The following is an 18,519-nucleotide window of genomic DNA, read 5'->3' on the forward strand; positions in this document are numbered from 1 at the left end:
AGGATTCCTGCCATGTGCTCAGAATACTCCACGTGGATTGTATGTTTGTAAGGTCAGCAGTGCTTATTTCGAGGGGGAACGCACAGGAACGCAGTTTTGGCAGTTCTCCAAAGAGGTCACATGTCAGATACCCCTGCCCACCTGACTCTTGGCCATTTGGGGCCTGTTTCAGCCTGGACAGGTGGTGGATCACTCTCCTGCTCATCAGCAGCCCAATCCTGACCGTTTGGGGCCCCTTTTCAGCCATTTTCAGCCCCTTTTTGCCATTTTGGGCCCAATTTCGGCCCTGAATGGCCAGGATTGGGTCCAAAACAGCCAGAATAGGTGATGTCGGGGTGTGGCATATGCAAATCAGTTATGCTAATGACACACTTCCGGTGAGGCAAGAGGCGTGGCATATGCTAATGAGTTATGCTAATGAGTTCCTCCAGCTATTTTTCTACAAAATGACCCCTGACGGTCAGGGTGCACAAATTGTGGGCGCTGCCTGAGAAACTGACAAGAAATTTCTCTTTTTTCATCAGGTAATGAAGCCAATCTGAATGAGACAAGCAGGGAAGGCTCCATCCCGGTGGAAAACGTATCAGGAACCCGAGATACAAATGCAAACCACCCTGGAACCTCAGCGACTGATCCACTGTCTGTCTCGGTAGCTGCGGAAAATGGAAATTCAGTCTTGAATGGTAAACCATTTTCAAACAAAAAGCACAATAGCTGAAATGTTCTTAATGAGTGTTCTAATATCTAATGGAACTAGAGAATCCAGTGAAGTTGATGGGCAGTAGATGCAGGACAGACAAAAGGAAAAAATTCCATATTGCTATCTGATACAGATGCTGAAGTGTCTTATAAAGTGTCATAAATTCACAGTTGTGGCAAGAAAGATAAGAGCATCTGTGGCAACTAGTGGGGATCTGGATAGGTATTTCTTTATTTTATGGTCCTAGGGTATTATTTTCTGTAGTGGTATTGATATTTCATAGTCCTTGGCAGGGGTTTTTTTCAGCTGGAATGCGGGTGGAACGGAGTTCTTGCACCTCTTTTAAATGGTCACATGGTCGGTGGCCCCGCCCCCTGATCTCCAGACAGAGAGGAGTTTAGATTGCCCTCCGCACCAAGCGGGGCGGAGGGCAATCTAAACTCCCCTCTGTCTGGAGATCAGGGGGCAGGGCCACTGGCCATGTGACCATTTTCGCCAAGGGTGATTTAAACTTTAAAACACCTCCTCCCTTGTTCCAGCTGACCCAAAGTGGCGTCATTGTGCGGTCCTGAGTTCCACCACTGAGTTCCACCACTTTTCCCAGAAAAAGAAGCACTGGTCCTTGGAGTTAATGGAGTAGATATCAACTGTATATTTTATTTGTTAATTGTAAATTTGCTATGGCCAATGGCTAATTGTAATAAACTTACTACTGCTCCGAAAGGAAATACGTCTTTACTTAACAAGCGATTAAAATGCAGAACTCACTGCCAGAGGACGTAGATGGATTGGACAGAGTCATGGAGAATAGGTCTCTCAGTGGCTATTAGCCATGATGACTAAAGGGAACCTCTGCATTCAGGGGCAGTCAACCTCTGAATACCAGTGTCAGGAGGCAACATCAGGGGAAGGCATCGATCTCTATGCCTGTTATTGGCCTATTGGAGTAACTAGTTGACCACTGTGTGGGACAAGCTGCTAGACCAGATGAACCACTGGTCTGATCCAGCAGGGCTCTTCTGATGTTCTTCGATTCTCAAATTGTCCCTATTGCAGAAATGATGTCAAAATTCTGTTACCGTTTGCTTGATCCTATACTCTGCTTGAATATATTCTTTTCCTTCTTTGAGAATCATGACGCTTTTCACACCTTTTTAGTAACTGTTGTAAAGTATTTTGGAACTCCTGCTGGAAGGGATATTTGGGCATGGGGGAGTGTTTCTGCGTGTGTGTCCGTGGGAAGAGAGAGAGATGCTTGCGGGGGAGAGTTATATGTAAAGACAAGGAAAAGAAAATGTACTTCAAGTTATAAATAAGAGTTGCTTTTTCAAACTTTAGGCTTACCGGAAGAAAACAAGTATTCGAGGCTGGCAAGCGACAGTGAAACGAGCTCATCAATGCAAGTGCACAGAGAGAGTCACACCACTCAGGTAAATCATTCTCTGCTGCAAACCACAAAGGTGTAAAACAATGCTTGGGATTAGAGGTGGGCACGGACCTCATAATGGACCTAATTTCCCCACGAATTTACCTTGTTTGGTATTCGCGAACACGCAGGCTGTGGGTGCATGTTTTTTTCACGAATGCACCGAATTTTGGGGCATTCTGTCCATCTGTCCATTGGCCCGTTATGCCAGGATTCCTGCTGTCGCCGTTCAATCAATTTCCTAGGCAACAATATGGAGTCACCTTCCCCTTTTGGAACATGCCAATCTAAGCCCAGGAAACCTTGATTGGCAGTTCTGTCAGCCAGAGAGCATCTACTAGTGTTTCCTATGTAAGAGGAAGCGCACAAAGCAGGCTTCAGTTTGTGGGCAGGAGCGCAAGTTAGCAACTGCTCGCTGCAGAAGTTTTTCTTTTGCATTGCACGTTATGAGAGTGGCTTGTGCCTTAGCAAGGAGCTTTGGGGCTTTGGATGCAAGAGGGCTAACTCTTCTCTCCATTCCTGTTTAATTTTTTTCGCCTTTCAATTCTTGCTTGCTTAATGAGAGCACTTTTTTAAAAATCCTTTTACCGTGCTATTGGGTTACTCTGATTTCTTTCCCCTTTCAAATCCTTGGGTTCGTGGTCTTGATTTTTTTTTCAAACTCTTACTTGCTTTTGGGTTCCTGGTGGATTCTATTGTGCTCTGACCCCACCCACTCACAGATCCGCAGTGGGTGCAAGGCAGCTTATGGGCTCTTTGCTTGAGTTCTTTCTTTCCACTTTCTTCCCACTTTCTTTCCTGGCTTTTGAGGTGCCCAGGGGGGCTGCTATTGGGCTCTGTGAAACACCCACTCTCAGACACCCTGCAGTAAGCTTTCGGGGCTGCTTGCTTGAGTTCTTTCAAAGCCTTTCTTTCCCCAAACAGTGTGCCCCTCTTGGGGTGCTTTCTTTCCTGGCTTTTGAGGGTCCTGGTGGGAGCTGTTGGGCCCTCTGCGACCCGATGGGGAGATTTCTGTTCCCCCCAGGAGACTCTCCTTCCCCCCAGAATCACCTCTGTCCTATCCTGTCCTGTTGAGGGCTGTTCCTGTGTGCCCAAAGAAATCCACTCCCTCCGCCCCCAATTTAACCTCCCCTCCAAGATTGTCTCTGTCCTCTTGTCCTTTCCAAGAGGCTTCCTCCTGCTGTCTCCCCCACAAAAACGACTGTCCCCTCAAAGGGTCCTCCATTCCCTCCCCGTTCCAGCCCCAGAGCAGATTTTCTGCTGCCAGGAAGGGGATGTACTAAAATGAATGACAGGATTGCCCACTGGAAATCACGGGAGGCAAGAATGCCAATTTACTTGCATGGGCTCTATTGAAATACATTACAGCAAAAAATTGTGGAATGGATTTCCAGAAAGGTCTCTAGGCCCAGATAAACTATACAGGGACTGGAAAGACAGGCCCCACAGTGCAATGACAGCCCCTGGAAATAGCAGAAGGGCTCTGGGACTGGAATGACAGGTGTCAAACAATGCTTGGGATGTATTCCCCAGGGCTGACCCAGTGGTTTTGGCACAATAAGCAAACTATGGCTTTGGACAGCAGGATTCGAGTCCAGTGGCACTTCAGAGACCAACAAGATTTTCAGAGTGTAAGCTTTCGAGAGTCAGAGCGCCCTTCTTCAGACACGCTTTGGCTTTGGAGGTGTCCACCATTCCATAAAAAGAAAATGAGAATCCTATGCCGTGATCTGGATGGCCCAGGCATACCCGATCTCATCAGATCTTGGAAGCTAAGCAGGGTTGGCCTTGGTTAGGTCATGGATAAGAGACCTCTAAAGAAGACCAGGGTTGCTATGCGGAGGCGGGTAATGGTGAACCACCTCTGTTAGTCTCTTTGCCTTGAAAACCCCTGCAGGGCTTGCCATAAGTCAACTATGACTTTTGGGCACTCTCCAGCACCACATATATAACGTGTGTGTGTGTGTGTGAGAGAGAGAGAGAGAGAGAGAGAGAGCTCTGCCAGAGACCCTGGAGAGCAGCTGCCAGTCAGAGCAGACATTACTGAACCTTATAAACCAAGAGTGATAAATAAATCATATGTTGGCCCCAAAAACCTAATTAAAGGATTCCATGTTCAGGCCATTAACAGAATCTATCATTTAGCAAAGAAAGTGTGATTATAGGTGGTTGTGAGCTTGTTCTGCTGTCTGGTACATGTGCAGGAGAGAAAATAACAAACCGTACATTTGTTTATATTTAGAAAGGAAATAAGAGTTCTTTATTGTAGGAACTTGTTATGCTTACAAAATGAAACTGCAAATTTTCTGTTGGATGCCAGTTTCATATTACAATATATGGACTTAGTTGGCCATAATATTGTATTTATTGGATTGTGGATATTTTGTATGTCTTTAAGATATTTATTGTAAATGTATTTATACTGTATTTATATGTACTTAACATGTAGCACTTTGCACTTATTTAATTTTAAAAAGAATTTTGAGAATTGTGTTACAGTATCCACTCCCTGCTGTGGGTTTTCACTATTTGTTTTTGGTCAGTCTGACTGGGAGAGCTTCCTGTTTGGTTGTGGGATCAGGATCAAAGCAAGTGGCAATGCCCACCCCCCCCCCGTCTTCACCCAGCTGGGATCAGGAGCAGAGCAGGTGGCAATGCCCACCCCCAACTTCACCCAGCTGAGATGAGGAGCAAAGCAGGTGGCAATGCCCACCCCTGCCTTCACACAGCTGGGATCAGGAATGGAGCAGGTGGCAATGCCAAGTCCCACTTTACCCAGCTAGGATCAGGAGCAGAGCAGGTGGTAATGCTCACCTGCCGCCTTCACCCAGCTGAGATCAGGCATGGAGCAAGTGACAATGCCCGCCTGCCCTTTACGCAGATGGGATCAGGCGCAAAGGAAGGGCCAATAACCACCCTCCGCCTTCACTCAGCTGGGATCAGGAGTGGATTAGGTGGCAATGCCCACCCCCATCACCAATCAGTTGGGATCAGCTGTGAAGCAGGTGGCAGTGCCATGCCCTCCTCCTCATGCCTTCAGTTGGCCAGGATCAGTGATGGAGGAGGAGAGAATGCATGCCCCCTGCCTTAATCTGGTCAGGATCAGTGACAAAGCAGGTGGCAATGCCCATTCCCCAACTTCACCCAGCCGGGATCAGGTGCAGAGCAGGAGGCAATGCCTCCCCCCCCCCCCCGTTCAGCATGCCGGAATCAGGCGTGGAGCATTCAGCAATGCTTCTCCACCTGGCTGGAATCAGGCACAGAGCAGGGGGCAATGCCTGCCCTCCCTTCACTTGGCTGGCATCAGGCGCAGGGGAGGTGGGCATGCCTGCTCCCTGCCTTCATCCAGCTGGGATCAGTGACAGAGGAGGAGGGAATGCCCACCTGCCCGCTCTCCTCTTTCTAGAGCCCATTGTATTTCCCCCCACAATGGGCTTTGTTGCTAGTGATTTATAACTTTAAATGGTGTGAACAGAGCCAAGCCCTCATGTTGCCTTTAGTGGAGATCTTATGACTGAGACCGTCTCCTTTTGAGCTCTTGGCGCTCCCATGGGTCCAAGGCACCACGCTGGTAGGAAAACTCTCCTCTTTGCTGTGATTGTTTACAAAAGTCAGCTGCTGCAACCTGTCCCTAACCCTTCAGCCCTCTGGTTTCTCTGTTTATCTCCTCCTGTCTTGGCTCAGAGTATGGCAGTTCATTTAACGCATTAATCTGATCTTCCAAATTGCATCTGTCGAAATGGGCTTGGCAAGTCTAACGGCGTATTTGTAAAACTTCTCTTGCTGCGCCGATGCCTGCCAGAGAGCCAGATGGCAGCACGGAAACGTTCAGTTCCTCACTGTGCCGCCGATATGGCCTTTGGTTTAGTTCTTTAGCCTACTTCGCAGATTTAGGCGATCAGCCGCAGCCCCCCCGAATGAGTGGTCACCGCACTGTAGTGACAAAGGATTCCTAGTTTTTACCAGCTAGAAGAACTAAGAAACTATTTCTGTTGAGTTTTGTTTGGTAAAAAGGCCGTGCAGTCATGCAACGTCTCCCTGATATTACAGAGTTTATTCTTTCTCTAAAGAATAATATTTTGAGATAAGAAAATCAGTTTGAATGAAACGAGCGTTGAGTGGTTTCCTAACGTCCATTCGGTGATTCGTGTTCTGTTCTTAATGCTCTAAGTAAAATATAGCTCAACCCAACTACACTCCACGCTAAGTGACTCCCTACATCTGAAAGTGCATTCAGATTCCTGACGAGCCTTTATTAGAAGAAAAGAAGTCAAAGCTAAAGGGATTTTTCCCCTATATATTCCTTCCATTGTTGAACCACATTTATAGACTCATCCAGAATTCTATCTGAATTCTATCTGAAGAGCTCAGTTCAGTCAACAGAAGGACCTAATCCGTTGGACAAATTTCTTTGTGCGGTGAAGCTCTCCGGATAGTTAAAACTCCTAAGAACTTCTTGGAGGTCTCAGCCCCCTTCTTTAGTCTCTGGAACAGGGCAAGAATTTCCTCCCTAATCTTCAACTTGCCTTCCTCCCCGTTGCAGGAAAACTGGGTATGTTAAAGAATCATTTCCTATTTTGTCTTATTTTTTTTCGTGTGCACTGCCTTTATCAACATGGAGTCATCTCTGCCCCATTGGAGACTCTTCCAAATTTCTAGCATTAATTTGTAGAAGTTTGGGGTGCAGTAAGGCCTTTTAACTAATCAGCAGATTGTCAATTCAAGCATCCTTTGCTTAATGCGAGAGGGGTGTGTGTGCAGTGCAGCACACCTCTGTTGTTAGTCAACCAGCGATTATGAGTTCAAGTTGTTAGCCTAAGGGGCCACACTAGATGTGACAGCATCCACAGGTCCGATACATGGACAGCACCACCATTTTAAAGCCATTTAAAAATGCCCTGAGGGCCTGATCCTGATTAGGCACCCAATGTGGTGGGTTGAGGTTAGGGTTACCAACTTCCAGGCAGAGCCTGGAGTTCTCCTGAAATTACAGCCCATCTTCAGACTACAGAGATCTGTAGAAATGGCAGCTTCAAAAGGTGGACTATAGGGCACTATACTGTCCTGAGGTCCTTGCCCTCGCCAGATCCCACGCTCTCCTAGTTCCACCTCCCCAAATCTTCAGGAATCTTCCTAGCCAGAGTTGGCAACCCTAGTTTAGGTGCTCTTGTGCCCCCTGCCACGTGCTTTTCCCCCAAGCACTGAGACAGCTGTGGGGCGAAGGTTGTGGCTGTTTTGGTTCTTGAAAAGACATAGAGGAGGGGGGACAGTGCCTCAGCCTGCCACACTGCAGTCAGGACTGGGCTCTCTCTGCATTTTTAAATCCCTTTAAAATAGCAGCGGCATCTAGGGATCATTCCCACAGATGCTAGCACATCTGGTTTGGCCCCTGGTATCACCATTGCTAGCCCCTTTCCTCTGGTGGGATCTATGGTGTGAGAGCAGTTTTTCACATTTATTCATCTTCCCCCTCCTCCTTGGCTATCCTACTCACTTTTCCCATTATCTTTCCTGGTTAATTTTGCTTGCTATCTGCACAGGGTTCGTTTGGGTTCCTTTCTCAAATGTCTGTATCTTTCAATTACAGTTTCACCATCCACCCCCTGCCTCCATGTACATGGTCAGCAGGGGAGGAAGACACGGGAATGGGCCTCCCAGGCGTGCTCCTAGGGTGGCACAACATCACTCTTAGGAGTGGTGTCATCGTGCCACCTTGAGGGTGCTCCTACACTTTGCAGCGGGCACCTGTTTTGGCCCATTTGAGGCCCAGATTGGCCTGCTGTGAAGCGCACATGTGCCCCCATGCCGGCATGATGACATCACTTCCTGGAAGTGACATCATCGTGCTGGCATGGGGGTGCTTTGCACATGCATGAGGAATAAGCTGAGAGGAGGCTAAGGGGACCTGGTAAAGCCTACAAAATGCGGACACAAAGTTAGCTGAATGCAAACTGTGCCAACATTAAAATTAGCCTTGGCCTCTTTGTGTGAAATGTAGGATGGACCCCTCTGAGCAGCCACGCTGGGTTCACTTGCTCGGCAGCCTACAGTTCTGTGACCCCTGCTTCAAGTACAAGGCCCGAATAATGAAACAGACCCTTGTTCTTTTTATTCCTATCCTCTTCCTTATGGTGTTTCTTCACAATGAGCGTGCATAAATGTGCACTTGCTTGCTGTTGAAAACAATCCTCTAAGGTTGTGCTTCTTTGAGAGGGATGTCACATCATTTGAGCACTCAAAGCGCAATGTTTTATACCTGTGGAAGAGGCAATAACCACCCCCGATAGCATATTTGTTACTAATTCCTGACTCACAAGTGGAACGCCACAGACTGTCTATTTTTATGACTTAAAAAATACTTTTTTGTGATTGATGAGCAACGTTGCTCCCACCGCCGCCACCGCATGCCTAAACCATTGTGACACACGTATTCAGTTTTATGTTTTAAGTTTTTTAAAACTTTCTGGAAGACTGGTGGTGGGCTGTTTCTCTGAACAACTGTTGTGCAGGAGTTTAAACTGGGTTTATATTTGAAGTGGGAGACAGAGAAGCGCTGCTCCCCTCCCTCCCCAACAGCTGGGTATTTGGGGCAGCTGCACATTCTCCCTCCCTGGCATTGGGTGCACATCTGGGGTGCACATCTGGGGCGTTTTATTCTATGAAAAAGAGTTTTATGCAGAGGTGAAAACTGGGCAGAGATGTCATTCAGGTTGCCATTTGTTTTCACCCTAGTTAAGATCAAAGTTTAATTGATAGAGGAGGCCTTCTTGCGGGTACCTGCCTTACCAAGATTGGTTGGACACCCTGCCGCCCCGCCAGGAGGTCCCATCCCCAGATTTTTAAAAATTATTATTGATGTATTTTTTAATGTTGATGTATTATTGATGTATTTTTAATGTTGTTAGCCGCCCTGAGCCCATCTGTGGGGAGGGCGGGGTATAAATCGAATTAAATAAATAAATAAATAAATAAATAAATAAATAAATAAATAAATAAATAAATAATGGAACTCTGCTCCCCAGGAAGGGAGAACTGCCCCATCCCTTAAGGTTTTTCAGAGTGGATGAAAGATATTTATATTCTGGTGGGCCTTGAAGGATGTTTCAGGATTGCTATAACTGTGTGTGTTATGATCTTTCCTTTCTTTGGGGTAGATTTTGCCTTTAATCTTTCCCTTAAACCCTCTGGGTAGTTTGCTGCCACCAGGAATATATTATTCCAAGATATTTTATTTAAATTTTCCCTTTGGTAACGTTCCTAAGCGTCAGGCTCCTTCGTGGTTCTATGTGGCCCTGAGGATAGGAATGGGATATAGCAATGACAGCTACTCTGGGATATAACAAAACAAAATAAATTTTTATTTAGTCAAGAAGCGTATCGCTTTCATAAAAGTAGTTCACGGTTCTTAAAAGTTACTTCCTATAAACTCATTCACACAGATCTCTTCTAAGGCCTCGCACACAGTTAGCCTCTTTCTCTAGGCTCTATATTTCTCTCACAGAAATGCTTAAAACTCCTCAGGCAGCACACAGCTAGCCTCCCTATCCCTGACTCCTATTCACAGAAATATTAAACCTGCTCAGGCAGCGCACAGCTGGCCTCTTTCCCTGACTGAGTGTCCTTTCACAAACATCCTCAGTTCAGGTTCCACACAGGTTATATTTCTCTCATAAACACTTCAACATACTCAGGCTGCACACAGCTATCCTGCTTTCTTCTCTAACTCAGTATTTCTCACAAATGCTTAAAACTCCTCAGGCAGCACACAGCTAGCCTTTCTTTTCCTCGCTAAATATTTTTCACAGAAATGCTGAAACTGCTCAGGCAGCACACAGCTTGCTTCTGACTCAATGTTTCTCCCAGAACTGCTTAAATTTATTCAGGCAGCACACAGCTTGCCTGCTTTCTCTTGACTCAAACTTTGCTCTCCACTCTCAGGGCCAAGCTACACATGACGAATGACACTTGAACGGCAAGTGGATTGAGTGGAGGGCAAGTGAACAGGGAGAAATACACTTGCCATTCAAGTGTCATTCGTCATGTGTAGCTTGGCCCTCAGTCTCAAGCTGCATTCACTCCGCCCACACTCTCAGTCATCAACCAATCATATCCCTCACTCTTCCCTCTCTTTCACCCCGACTCTTCACCTATCTCACACCAAGCGTGTAAAGATACATGCACACGTTTACTTGAAATCATTACAGTGTGTCTTTTTAAAAAAATTCGGCAGCTCCACGTTTTTGGTTTTGCTGCATATCTCAGCCTGTTGACTGGTTTTACTGTTCCTTTTCTTTTTGATTCTTTGGGAGTTTTTCTTAATAATCGTGCTGCAGTGTTTATAGACATGCTTTTTAAAAAACATCCCTGTGCACTGAATGTATTCTACATGTGATTTTTGTCTTTTTGTGAACCAACTTGTATGGCCTAACTGAGCACAGAAGTGGTGACAGAATTCAAGTAAGCTAACTCAACGGCTCTACCTTTTCTGTTCTTTCCCAATAGGCCTGTACTCCCTCCAGAAGTACTTATTAACCTTTTCCCTTTCCCCACCATATGTAACTTCACTCCTCCTAAAAAGTTACAAATGCTTTTTCTTGGTGGTGGCAGTGGTGGAAAGTGCTGTCAAGTCACAGCCAACTTATAGAAACCTCATAGAGTTTTCAAGGCAAGAGACTTCAGAAGTGGCTTGCCATTGGGACTTCCGGTTTGGGATCCATGAAGGTCTAACGCAGCTCTAAGTGCAGAGCTGACCGGGCTGCCGTTTCAGCGGCCGGAGGGGCACAAATAGCCCCCGGCCATCTGCTCTCAGGCGGAGAACAGGCAAAGAACGCTCAAAGACCTCAGGGCGCGTCGATCTCGGGCGAGGGGGGGTTCTGCGCTAAGGATTCTCTCTCGTCCCTTGAGGTCCCACCCTTTGACAGGTCGGCTAAAATCTCTGCGGCAGAACCGGGGCCAGTGCGGCTGGCATAAGACCTACATGCCCAAGCTTCAACAGGGGAAAAGTAGGTGGAAAAGAAATTGAGATCGAAGCAGTGATTACAACCCAGAAAGACGCTTGAAAAGGTAAAGGTCACTATCTCTCAAATTGGGATGGATTGCTTAAAGTAACGAACTTTTAAAGTGAAACTTTAAACTGCAACAGATGGAATATAATGAGGGGAAGACTCGGCAAGAAATAGTTTAGAAAAAGGACTAAGTTAAATGAAGCTATTAAAGAAACTGGACAATTGTTTTTCATACCTGTGGTCAGAGAGTGATAGCAGGCTGTGAGAAAATTTCTATCATCGCGAGAGCTGCAGTGGAGAGACGGGAAACAGGAAGTGCGTCACAGTGATAGAGCTGCTGGAGAGAGACGACCCTTACTGGAGACAGGAAGAAGGGAATCGCCATTTTTGAAAAGGGAAGGACTTTGACTTCAACAGGAGAGGAAGTAGGACATCTTGGATTGCAAAAAGACTACAGAAAAACCATAGAGAAAAGACGCCCGACATTTTGGACTTCTTGAAACATCCTTTGCTTTTTTTAAGAATCGGGACAGTCAAATTAATTTAGAGGGACATAAATTTAAACGCCACGGAGCTAAGGAAACGTGCAGACTCGTGGGAGCGAGGTAAATCAAGCCCCACGATGTCGAAAAAAGAGTGGCAAACGGCTATTGAGAACCTGGATAAAAAATTTCTGGAAATGTTAAAGGAATTGAAGGAAACAAAACAGGAGTTGGTGAGGGAAGTCAAAGATGTTAAAGAGACAGTAAAAAATGAATTGGCAGAAGTAAAGAAGGGAATGGAAACAATACAAAATGACTTGCAAGCAGCGCAGCAAAAAGTCAATGTAGTTGAGAAGGTGGTGGAGAATCTTACAGAGACGCAACGAACGGATATGAGAGCGATGAGGGGAAGGATGGCAGTGGCGGAGAGTAAGTACATGGAGAAGCAGCTGAGGTTTCGAGGTTTGCCGGAAATAGATGGAAAGACAGCACAAGAACAGGTTACAGAGGTGTTAGCTGAATACCTGGGAAAGGAGGAGGAGGAGGTTGTGGCTATCCTTGATGTGGTGTATCGAATAAATTCCAGATTGGCGACCCAGAGGAAACTACCAAGGGATGTGATTGTGCAATTTACGACAAGGAATTCAAGAGAAATGATAGTGAGTAAGCAGTTTCAAGATCCACTGATAGTTGATGGCAAGACGGTTATCATCATGAAAGAGTTACCCAGATCGGTGCTGCTTGATCGGAAAAAATACAAAGTTTTAGTTCAGAATTTGAAGGACATGAAAGTAAGATACAGATGGGAATTACCGGAGGGGATATCCTTCGAATTTGGAGGAGTGAAAAAGCGCATCAGATCTGAATTTGAGATGGAAAAGTTTATGAGAGACAATGAAAAAGACTTACCAACAACAAGGCTATGGATATGGAATGTAAAATACTATCTTGGAATGTAAATGGACTTAATTCACCTAATAAGAGAAAAAGTATTTTCCACTGGCTATTAAAACAAAAATGTGATATTGTGTGCTTGCAAGAGACCCATATTAGAAATCAGGATGTAAAATATCTTAAATTGGGCAAGTTGGGCAATGAGTTTGTAGCGGCCTCAAAAAAGAAAAAAAGGGGAGTGGTATTATACATAAGAGAGGAGCTACAGCCAAAGCTAATGATTAGAGATGCGGAAGCCAGATTTATAGCAGTGGAATGTACATGGAATTTAAAGAAAGTGTTGGTGATTGGAATTTATGCACCAAATGGAGCAAAAGAGAGCTTCTTTGAGGATTTAAGGAAGCATTTAGATGAACTCTCTTATGATCAGATAATCCTTGCAGGAGACTTCAATGGAGTTACAAATTTAGAACAAGATAAAAAATCAGTAACTGCACAAAAGAAAAGAGGACTATTACCAAAGACTTTTTTTGCATTAATGCAACAGGAAACTCTGGAAGATGTGTGGAGAATGCAGAATCCCACAGGTAGACATTATACATTTTTCTCCGCAAGGCATTCTACCCTATCACGAATCGATATGATCTGGGCCTCAAAGGACTTAGTGCTTTGGACTAAGAATGTAGAAATAATGCCCATGGTAGGCTCAGATCATAACCCAGTAATGTGGAAGTTTGGAAAACGAATTAAGAGGAAAGGATGGAGAATAAATGAGGACTTGTTACAAGAAGGAGAAAATATGGAGATGTTGAGAAGGGAAACTAAATTCTTCATACAGTATAACATGAACCGAGAAGTACCAACCAACAAGGTATGGGATACATATAAAGCAGTAATTAGAGGCATACTAATGGAATTAAACGGAAGAGCTCGAAAGAAAAGAGAGGAGAAGAGACAGGAGATCATGGAAAAAATAAAAGCAAAAGAAATACAATTAAAGAAAAGACCAGGGAAAAAGAAAATCTATCAAGATATTAAAATCCTTCAAGAGCAGCTGACGGCAATGAATAATAAAGAATTGGAATGGAATCTTAAAAGAATGAATCAAAAGTCGTTTGAAGGTGCAAATAAACCTGGGAAATACCTGGCATGGCAATTGAAGAAGAGAAAGGAGAAAAAGACAATTAATAAAATATGTGAGGACAATAAAGTGCATCTGGAACAGACTGCTATAAGTAGAGCTTTCTATAAATTTTATGCTAAATTGTATGACAAAAAAGAAGTGAATAAAGATTCAATAGCGACACATTTGGGGAAAATTAAGCTTCCAGTAATTTCGGACGATTGGAGAGCTAAATTGAACAGTGAAGTAACAGAGGAAGAGATAAGGGAAGCAATACAGTCAACAAATTTGGGGAAGGCGCCGGGACCTGACGGACTTACAGCCAAATTTTACAAGGTAATGGTCAATGAGCTGGCATCATTTCTAAAAGAAGTGATCAATGGTGTTTTGAGAGATCAAAGAATTCCAGATACCTGGAGTGAAGCTAATATATCATTGATCCCTAAAGAAGGACAGGACTTGACTAATGTTAAAAACTATAGACCTATTTCCTTACTTAACAATGATTACAAGATCTTTGCGAAGGTCTTGGCAGAGAGACTAAAGGGATGGCTTTCCGAAGTTATTGGGGAAGAACAAACAGGTTTTTTACCAAACAGACAAATCAGAGACAACCTAAAGACAGTTATAAATGCTATTGAATACTATGATAGGCGTTGTGATAAGGAGGTTGGTTTCTTCTTTGTAGATGCTGAAAAAGCATTTGACAATTTGAACTGGGACTTTATGTTTGCCACTATGGAACAGCTACAAATGGGAGAAAGATTCATAAGAGCAGTGAAAGAAATTTACAGAGACCAGAGTGCAGCAATTGTGGTGAATGACGAGTTGACTAAAAAACTGACTATTGGCAAAGGTACTAGACAAGGTTGCCCATTGTCTCCACTGTTGTTTATTTTGGTTTTGGACATTTTAATGATACAGATTCGAGAAGACAATGCAATCCGTGGAATAAAGATAAAAGACTTTTCCTACAAGGTCAGAGCATTTACAGATGATATAATGTTAATTGTGGAAGATCCAATTGAAAACATGCCTAAGGTAATAGAAAAAATTAAAGAATTTGGAGACTTGGCAGGTTTTTATGTAAACAAAAAGAAATCAAAAATATTATGTAAAAATATGACCAAGTTTAAACAGCAGCAATTGATGGAACTAATAGATTGTGAAGTAACAAATAAGGTGAAATATCTGGGAGTTGAACTGACTGCAAAAAATATAGATCTATTCAAGAATAATTATGAGAAATTATGGACTCAAATAGAGCAGGATTTGATTAAATGGAATAGACTGAACTTGTCATGGTTGGGAAGAATTGCAGTAGTTAAGATGAATGTGTTGCCAAGAGTGATGTTTCTGTTACAGACAATACCAATCATTAGGGACTCTAAGCACTTTGACAAATGGCAGAGGAAAATATCGGAGTTTGTGTGGGCAGGCAGGAAGCCTCGAGTGAAAATGAAAGTATTACAGGATACAAAGGAAAGAGGTGCAATTGCCCAATTTGAGACTTTATCACGATGCAATTTGTTTGGTATGGTTGAAAGATTGGATGAAGCTGAAAAATCGCAAACTGCTGGCCTTAGAGGGATATAAAAAATTATTTGGATGGCATGCATACTTATGGTATGACAAAGTAAAAGCAGATTCTATGTTTTTGCACCATTATATTCGGAGAAGCCTCTTCTTAACTTGGAAGAAGCACAAAGACTACCTGCAAGAAGGAATCCCTTCCTGGGTGGTTCCATATGAAGTAATAGATCCGAGAACGGTTGATAATGAACAACAGTGCTTAACGTACAAGGAGATAACGCGAATAGAACTTGCTAAAATAAGAATAAGGACGCAACAAGAGTTGTCTCCAAATTATGACTGGTTTCAATATAGACAAGTTAGAGATCTTTACTATTCGGACTGTGCGAAGGGAGGGATAAGAATGGAGAACTCAGATTTAGAGAAAGCAATTCTACAAGAAGAAAAAAAGGAAATCTCTAAGATATACAAAGTACTGTTAAAATGGTATACGGAAGATGAAGTAGTTAAAGTGCAAATGGTGAAGTGGGCTATAAATTTTAATAAAGAAATAACAATGGAGGCGTGGGAATATCTGTGGAAAAATACATTGAAGATTACGACATGTACCAGTATTAAAGAGAATCTCTACAAAATGATTTATCGTTGGTATTTGACACCAAAGAAAATTGCGCTAGGGAACTCGAATACATCTAATAAATGCTGGAAATGTAAAAAGCATGAGGGATCTCTGTATCACATGTGGTGGACTTGTGAGGTAGCTAGGCAGTACTGGGGGGCAATAATAAGAGTAATGAGTGAGATTTTACAATTTCAAGTTAATAAGAACCCAGAACTCCTGCTACTGAACTTGGGAATGGAAGATATTCCAGCACAACACAGGACATTGCTATTTTACATGACAGCGGCAGCTAGACTCTTATATGCGCAGAAATGGAAAGTACAAGAAGTGCCAACTATTGAGGACTGGATTTACAAATTGCTGTACATGGCGGAGATGGATAAAATGACAAGAAAATTGAGAGACCTTGACCCGGGACAGTTTAACACGGACTGGGAGAGGCTGAAACGATATCTGGTGAAAAAATGGGAGGTGGGAGGACTGTGGCAGTTTGATAATTACTGAAATAGAACAAAAGGAGAGGGGAGTGACTATACCGGGGGAGAGAGTAAAGTGGAAAAAATTCTAAGCAATTATTTTATTTGATTAGTATGAATAGTTGGGTATCAATAGTGTTACTATTATAAGGATTATAAGGATAGAATTTAATTAATTTTTTTTAAGTAAGCAGATAACTGTACAATGGAGAATTAATATACATTAGCATACATAATATAGGTCTAATTGATAGACCTTTGTTGAATGTGTACATGAATTGTTTGTTGTGTAGTTTTACAATGGAGAAATTAGTTAATCAAAAAGGACAAGACATGTAAAAGAAAGTAAAGAGTAACACATAGAGTACAAGTCAAGTTGATTAATTTATAATAAATGTATGCAATGTTTATAGAAGTATGTGAAGTTATGCATAAAGAGGGACAAATTGTTTGTCCCATTTTGAAGTACTTAGAAAGAGTAAGATAGAGTACAGAATACCAAAATGATTATTATTACTATTATTGAAAAAGATAAGTTAAGATTGTCATACTTTTACCCATTTGGGAAGGAAATTAGAGATAGCACTATGTTACTATAGAAAAGCTTAGAAGAGTTTGAAAGTATATTATAATAAGTACAATAAGTTTGAAATGAGTAGAGGGAGAATAGACAAGGGGTTGGAAAACTGTTGGAAGTCAACAAAAGGGGGGGGAAAGGGAGGGGGTTAGAATTGGAAAATTTAAGGGAATGTGATTGTAATAAATTTTATATGTGTCTAATCCAATAAAAATTTTTATTAAAAAAAAAAGAAGTGGCTTGCCATTGCCTACCTCTGGTGTAGCACCCATGGACTTGCTTGGTGGTCCAGCCAAATACTAACCAGGGCCAACCCTGCTTAGCAGCCAAGATCTGATGAGAGCCAGTTTGGTGTAGTGTTTAAGAGTGCAGGACTCTAATCTGGAGAACCGGGTTTGATTCCCCACTCCTCCACTTGAAGCCAGCTGAGTGACCTTGGGTCAGTCACAGCTCTCTCAGAGCTCTCTGAGCCTCACCCACCTCACAGGGTGATTATTGTTGTGGGGATAATGATAACATACTTTATAAACCACTCTGAGTGGGTGTTAAATTGTCCTGAAGGGCAGTATATAAATTGAATGTTGTTGTTGTTGTTGTTGTTGTTGTTGTTGTTGTTGTTGTTGTTGTTGTTGTTGTTGTTGTTGAGATTAGGCTAATCTGGGCCATCCAGGTCAGGACTCTGTTCTTCTTCTGAACTTTGAAAGAAAACCATGCTGGCATCCCATGCCTTCTACCACTTCTTATTGCCCTGCCTTATAGACCACATATACCCAATAATAGATATTTTGGGGACCAAGCATGTTCACTACATACTCAGGGGTGAAGTGGGGGTTGGGGAGTGGTGACGGCACTTACTTTCTGCTGTTTGGGAACAGGTGAGTGTAACCTGGACAGCCTGTCTCTTTCTGGGCCACCTCACCATCACTTCTATTGCAGGTAAAGCGTGCTCATCCGTGGCTATTTTCCCGCTGCAGGTTATCCATCAGCTCAGACTGTCAGAGAACGAGAGTGCTGCTCTACGGGAACTGCTAGACTGGCGCCGGAAGCTTTGCGAAGAACGAGAGGACTGGCAGGCCATCCTGCACCATACGAAGCAAAATCTTGCGACTCCTCCCCCCTCCCCTTGCAAAAAGCCAAGCCTCTTGCAGAAGGCAGACGAGACGTCGTGCAACCAGCTGTCTTCCGGGATCTGGGACACCACAATGTGATCTAGATTTTTTTTAAAAAACAAAGGCAACCAAGTACCTTGTCTTAAAACCACAAAAACATTTCCAAGGTGCAGAATTGGCAGGTTTCTCCTATTTCAATAAGTACTAGCGTTCCCGCAAAGCATCTGTTCATCAAAACACAGGAACGTCTTTCATATAGATTTCTCAGACGTGTTTATGAGTGTGTTATATTCGTGGGACCCAATCCAGAGATCTACACATTTTAACCGTGCTGATCACTTTTTTTAGTAGGGTGGGGAAAGAGGGAAGGTAATGCCTGGGATCTGTCCCCATCTCCAAGGAGGTGACTGGTGTGAGCACCCTTGGGTGCCAAATACACAGTCCTAGATGAGGGAGCTTTTCCCCTGTGCAACACACTGTAATGCATTAAGATACGGTCTGGGTGGGTCACACCCCAAAAAGTCTTGCCACCAGAGGATTATCTCTGTGGGACTGAGATGATGACGAGCTGC

At 43.5% G+C, this 18,519-nt stretch overlaps 1 protein-coding gene across 1 annotated transcript in view; it reads left to right on the forward strand.

Moving 5' to 3' along the window:
* MYO16 (myosin XVI) overlaps positions 1–18,046 on the forward strand; it is a 143,245-nt gene extending 125,199 nt beyond the window's left edge. The window contains exons 34-36 of the mRNA XM_054970913.1: positions 525–683; positions 2,039–2,130; positions 17,813–18,046. Of these exons, the coding sequence (XP_054826888.1) occupies positions 525–683; positions 2,039–2,130; positions 17,813–18,046 (485 nt within the window). The remainder of the gene's footprint in view (positions 1–524; positions 684–2,038; positions 2,131–17,812) is intronic.
* Positions 18,047–18,519: the final 473 nt, after the last annotated feature.

The sequence above is a fragment of the Eublepharis macularius genome, chromosome 1 (genome assembly GCF_028583425.1).
Source record: "Eublepharis macularius isolate TG4126 chromosome 1, MPM_Emac_v1.0, whole genome shotgun sequence".
Taxonomy (NCBI): domain Eukaryota; kingdom Metazoa; phylum Chordata; class Lepidosauria; order Squamata; family Eublepharidae; genus Eublepharis; species Eublepharis macularius.